The sequence below is a fragment of the Bison bison genome, unplaced genomic scaffold (genome assembly GCF_000754665.1).
Source record: "Bison bison bison isolate TAMUID 2011002044 unplaced genomic scaffold, Bison_UMD1.0 scf7180017845859, whole genome shotgun sequence".
Classification (NCBI taxonomy): Eukaryota; Metazoa; Chordata; class Mammalia; order Artiodactyla; family Bovidae; genus Bison; species Bison bison.
Genome location: NW_011476432.1, coordinates 84,637 through 90,144, shown reverse-complemented (window position 1 = coordinate 90,144; position 5,508 = coordinate 84,637). Strand labels below are relative to the sequence as shown.

General features: G+C 57.3%; 1 protein-coding gene across 1 annotated transcript in view; it reads left to right on the top strand.

The window, feature by feature from the left end:
* Nucleotides 1-858: 858 nt before the first annotated feature.
* Nucleotides 859-5,508, top strand: part of DPH7 (diphthamide biosynthesis 7) — a 20,308-nt gene continuing 15,658 nt past the window's right edge. Inside the window, exons 1-6 of the mRNA XM_010837570.1 lie at nt 859-888; nt 1,619-1,927; nt 2,471-2,604; nt 3,006-3,093; nt 4,402-4,493; nt 4,865-5,037. Of these exons, the coding sequence (XP_010835872.1) occupies nt 859-888; nt 1,619-1,927; nt 2,471-2,604; nt 3,006-3,093; nt 4,402-4,493; nt 4,865-5,037 (826 nt within the window). The remainder of the gene's footprint in view (nt 889-1,618; nt 1,928-2,470; nt 2,605-3,005; nt 3,094-4,401; nt 4,494-4,864; nt 5,038-5,508) is intronic.

Here is a 5,508-nt window from a genome sequence, read left to right as displayed (position 1 = left end):
CCTTGCTGTGACTCCTGGCTCACCTGGAACAGCCGTGCCCTGGGACTCACTGTCAACTGTGGCTGCGGGGGAGGGGGGTTGGGTGGGCATAGCTAGTGGCTGTGGCCTCCTGGTGGTGCTGCTTGTCAGACTCTGAGTCTGGGCTGGTGCAGGGCCCTGGGTGGAGCTGAAAGGGTGGCTGAGGGCTTGCTCTCACTGCCAAGGCCCCTGGAGTGGCCACCCAAGGGCCCACAGCCTGGCTGTATCCCCTTGCTTCCCCTGTCTTTTATTGGATATCTGGCCGCTGGCTCTGCTCTTCCGACCTCTTGACTTCTGTAGCCACACATCCGAGAGCGACTGAAAGTTCAACATTCATGGCTGTTAGCTGTTAGGAGTGAGGCAGGGGGCTGCTTGGCCTGAGTGCCTTTTGCACCAGACTAGATCAAGGTGTGTGGCTCAGCCACTTCAGGGTACCCTCCAGTTTCCTGACCAACCTTTCTACTCTGCTTCATCTGCCATCTGAACAGCTGACTTTTTCTAGCCATAGAAACCACCTCAGAAACCACAGGCTAACCACCCAGGTCTCCATGTGGATTTTGGTCTTGTCCCATTTCCTGCAGCTGCTGTAACAAAGGAACACAAGCTGGGTGGCTTAAAACGTAGGGTCTGGGTCCTGCACACCAGTCTCTCAGGTCAAGGTATGGGCAGGGCTGTGCTCCCTCTGAAGGCTCCAGGCTCTTCCAGTGGCTTCAGGCAGTCCTTGCCTTGTAGAGGCTTCATACCTCCCAGGCTTCTCCTGTGGGTGTCTGTAATAGACCACATCTCCTCTTAAGGATGCCAGTGATCCTGGATTAGGGGTACACTAATGACCTTAACTGGATGGCGTCTGTGAAGACCCTGTTTCTGAAGGTCACATTCTATGATGTTGCAGATAAGACTTCAGCATATCTTTGGGGGAGGACACAATTCTGTCTGGGAGATAGTGAGGGACAGGGAAGCCTGGCGGGCTGCAGTCTGTGGGGTCGCAGAGACACAATTTTGCCACTGAGCAATAATAACAGCAGTTCATAACAATATCTAACACTTGGCTTCCCCAAACTTGTTCTGTAGAGTTCACTGGCTTTGTTGAATGGTGCCAGCACATAACTCAGTTTTCCAAGTCAGAGAGAGTGTGCTGGGTCCCTTCCCCTATATCCTATATCTAATGGGCACAGACCCCACCTGCCCCTGGAGCTCAGACACTGTCTTTTCTCCATGTCCTCTGTTCACCTTCCTGCTCATCGTTGGGCCCTGGGGCCCACCCTGTCTCCATTCTCTGCTGTCCTGGCAGGATTCTGCGTCCACAGATGGGCTGCACTTACTGCGCACAGGCAGCTAGCTCCCTGCGGTGGACGTGACCAGGGAGAGGGAGGGGAGCCTGTGCCCAGGCTCTTTGGGTCAGACCCTGGACTCTGCTCCCCTTTCAGAGTCCAGCCCTCAGGTGACTCCGTGCCGGACGCTCAGGTGCCCAGTCCCAGGCCGGCCTCGCCGCCTCACGGGGAACGTGGGGCGGGTTGAGATCTGCCGGCCAGCAGGGGTCGCGGCCTCGCGGGGATGTCAGTGGGGCAGGAAGTCCCTCCCCGGAAGAGGCCTGGCTTAGACGGCGGAAGTGGAAGCAGTGCCGTCCACCCGGCTGGGCGGCTCCTGTCGCAAAGCGCCCGCGCTCCGCGCTGTCAACGTGGGTACCTTACTCCGCCTCTGCCGCGCGCTACCCGCCACCACGGCCGCCGCCGCGTCCTCCGGGTGTGCGGGGGCCGACGGCCGAGTCCAGCTGTTGCAGGCTGTGGACACGGAGCACACCGTGGACTCGGTAGAGTGGTGCCCGCTGGCCGGCTGCAGGCACTTGCTGGCGTGCGGCACCTACCAGCTGTGGAAGCCGGAGGACCGGCCCGCCGACGGGGAGTGCCAGGTGAGCGGGCCTCCTGGCCTCGGGCCTCGGGCGGTCTGCGGCCCCAGGTGGCCGTTCCCAAGCGGCTAGAGTCCCCGACACGACCTCCTCTGGGGAAGGGCGAGTGAGAGGCAGTGCCGACCGCAAGCATCGAGACCCCTCTGGTCTGCAGCGGTGAGGCTGGCCAGGTTATGGGTGAAGTCTAGAGCAAAGAGAAAAGGGGATGTCATAGGAGCTCTACCTAAAGCCTTGAAGGCATCCACTTATGCGGATCCAAACCTAAACATTTTTAAGAGTGAAAGCTGGCACTGGGACCGTCCTAGGCAGGCAAAGTGTGTCCCATGGGAATCCGAACCACAGCTCCTTTCTGTTGGCCCCTTTAGAAGAAACATTATATCCTAATCCAAGTACTCGTTAATCACTTACAAGAGAAAAGACTCCAGCTCAGAAAATCAGAGTTCCCGGGTCTTGGCAAACCTGTTCTTTCTCTGTCCCTTTTCCCATCCTTTGGGTTCCTCAGTGTGTGTTAAGGTATTCAGAGAACATATCTGCATTTTTTTGTAGAGTGAACTGGATGTTGACGAGCCTCCAGTTCGTTTGGGTCGTCTCTACCTGTACAGTTGGAATGAGGACAGGTCTCCTTGCCCCCTGGTTGAGGTCCAAAGAAGAGATACTTCTGCGATCCTGGACATGAAATGGTACACGTTTGGTAACAGTTCCCCTTGGTTGGAATTTGTCATGAAAACCTGATTGTTTAGTCAGAGGAGCCTGATGCCTGGCGGCCTTCAACAAGACAGGGAGGCATCTGCATTAAGTTGGGGTTCATTTCTCTCCTGTCCTGTCTTTCCTGTCTGTGGAGGCTGCTGTAACTTGGGGCTCATTTCCTCTTTCAGTTTCCAAGCTGTACAGGTACTGTTGGTCTGTCTGGGAAGCAGTGCTGATTTTCTGCTTCATAAACTGGAGGATCTTGTAGGAACAGAACTGTAGGCTCCAAACTGGCTTTGGAGCTGAAATCTATAGCAGTGAGTCACGGGGGTGCCTGTCGTTCTGTACCCCAGGCACATCCTGTGTTCTGAGCGGCACGTGCATTCTCTCCTAGGTGTCACGTTCCAGTGGCTGGCCATCCCCTCTTGGGTGTGGCAGATGCTTCTGGGTCCATAGAGCTCCTCCGCTTGTTGCCATCTGAGGTCAGTGACTGGGCCAGGCTTCATGAGGGGTGCAAGGAACATGGAGGGAGGCTGTGCTGAGACGATCTGTTCAGTGGTGACCTTTATCGTGAAATGTTCTAAAGTAGCACACAGTCTCTTAAGTTCATGGGTTCTACATCTAACTCCAGGAGGAAGACGCTTTGTGTGTCACCAGCAGAGAAGCTGAAGCAACAGGCAGGTCCTTTAACCTGACAAGGGACGTGAACACCCTGTTAGGAAAGCCTGGGCCAGCATTCTTGGGCTGATGGTGCTGGGGCAGGAAGAGCAGTGTTTCCTGGGTTGAAGTGGTGTTTATCATCTGTAATTAAGAGAGCATAGGATTTCTCTGGGCTTCCCCAAACACGGCTCAGTGGGTAAGGAATCTGCCTGCAGTTCAGGAGATGTGGGTTTGATTCCTGGGTCAGGAAGATCCCCTGGAGGAGGGCATGGGAACCCACTTCAATTTTCTTGCCTGGACGAGTCCATGGACAGGACCCTGGCAGACTACTCCATGGAGTCACAAAGAGGCGGACACGGCTGAGCAACTTAGTGATGTGTTGTCCCCCAGGCATCTGACAGCAATCCCACATCACACATTTGTAAAATGCCCACATGTTGGGGGACGGGAACAGGTGAAAGAAAGACCCCTGACCATGTCTTGACTCAGTGGGCGAGGGGAGTGGAGGGGGAGGCACTGATGCAGGCGCTGCGAGTGGGCCTTGGAGCAGGTCCAGCTGTCCACGGTGCTGAGCGCTGGTGAGGGTGGCCTTGCTTCAGACCTGCTGAGAGCAGTGGCCCTGTCTCAGGAAAGATGGCAGGAATGCCTGAGGAGGACTGGGCTCAGAACCAGAGCTGGAGGCAAGAATAGGAAAACCCAGGAGACAGCACAGCTTCTGGGACCCTGCAGATAGAGTCAAGCCCAGGGAAACGGCATTTCCATGGCTGGCTGTGTCCGGGCGAAGCGAGTCCGGGGAAAGTTCCCTTTGTCTTGTCCCTGGAGACCCTGGGCGATGGGAACCCACAGCAGCAGTGCTTCCAAGAGGCTGCGTGGGTGCTGCGCTAGTCTCCAGGAGGGCTTGCAGCTAGTCTCCAGGAGGGCTTGGGCAGCAGAAAGACCCGCTTCCCCTGAGGTCTTGTGTGTGGGCAGGCCCTCCTTCAGCGATGAGGACTCCTGGAGCTGGTTGGGCAGTGTTCTCAGGCTCTGCTCCACAGGGTGCCTGAAGACACACGTCCCCTGGAGTAGACAGTGGCCTCCTCCATGTGCCGGGGCCGCTCGTTCCCCTGTGATGGCTTCCTTCTCTCTAGCAGGACACTTGGACACTACAGCCCTGCTCCCGCTTGGCCCTGGAAAAGCAGTGTCTGGCCTTGTCCTTGGACTGGTCCACTGGGAAAGCTGGAAGGTGAGGGCCAGTGGTGGTGGGCCGGAGTCTTGGCTATTTCGTGTGAGAGACAGAAGGAAAGCCACCTTGCTGGCTGTGACTGTGGCTCTCACGCCTGGGAGTGTCACTGCCAGTCCTTATCTTGAAAGAAAAAGGGAGCATGTTTTCACCAGGGGAAGCTGACCCTAGTTTATTTTGACAAGCTCATGGCAGCTTCGGTTTCTGCCCAGGCAAGCTTCTTAGGAAGCTTGTTCACATACCAGGGCCTGGAGAGCCTCTCTCTGCTGTGTCTTGGAGGCATAAAGTGTCCCTGCTTGGGAACCACAAGAGGTGAGGAGTTTAGGGCAGTGAATCGATTTCAGCCAGATTCTCCATTGGTTCCCTGTGTCCAGGGCCAGTGACCAGCCCTTGAAAATCATTAGCAGCGACTCCAAAGGGCAGCTCCACCTCTTGAAGATCCGCGAGGCGGGGCCCGGATTGCAGGCCGTGGTCACCTGGCGGGCCCATCAGTTCGAGGCCTGGGTTGCTGCTTTCAATTACTGGCAGACGGAAGTCGTGTACTCAGGTATCCTCCGCTGAGCGCCCCCCTGAAGACTTGCTGAGGGTGAGGGACGGGAGGGGGCAGAGGCGATGCAGGTCACGCGGCAGAGGCTGAGCTGGTGCTCACGGAGCTGTCCTTGGAGAGCGAAGCGGAGTTTGCCCAGGTACTGCGGGCTCTCGGGTGGCGCTGCTCCCCTGTGGGAGCTCCCCCGACACTCATTCCCTGGGAGGGGTCCTCGCTCTCCTTCAGAAGTCCTGTTGGAGACCCTTGCTTGCTGCCCGGTCGTCTGGGTCAGTGCTGAGCTGTCATGTTGGGTCTTAGGCTTGCCTGTGCCCTTTTGGAACGGCTTCCTTCCCAGGTCAGGCCGGCGGCAGGGAAGACGGGCTTCCTGGTGCTGTGCGTGGCGCGTGTGGACAGGGTGGTGACGTGGGCACCGGGAGCCCCTTCCACCCTGATGACCTCGGAGGGCACGGGGCTCTGAGGGAAGACGGCTGA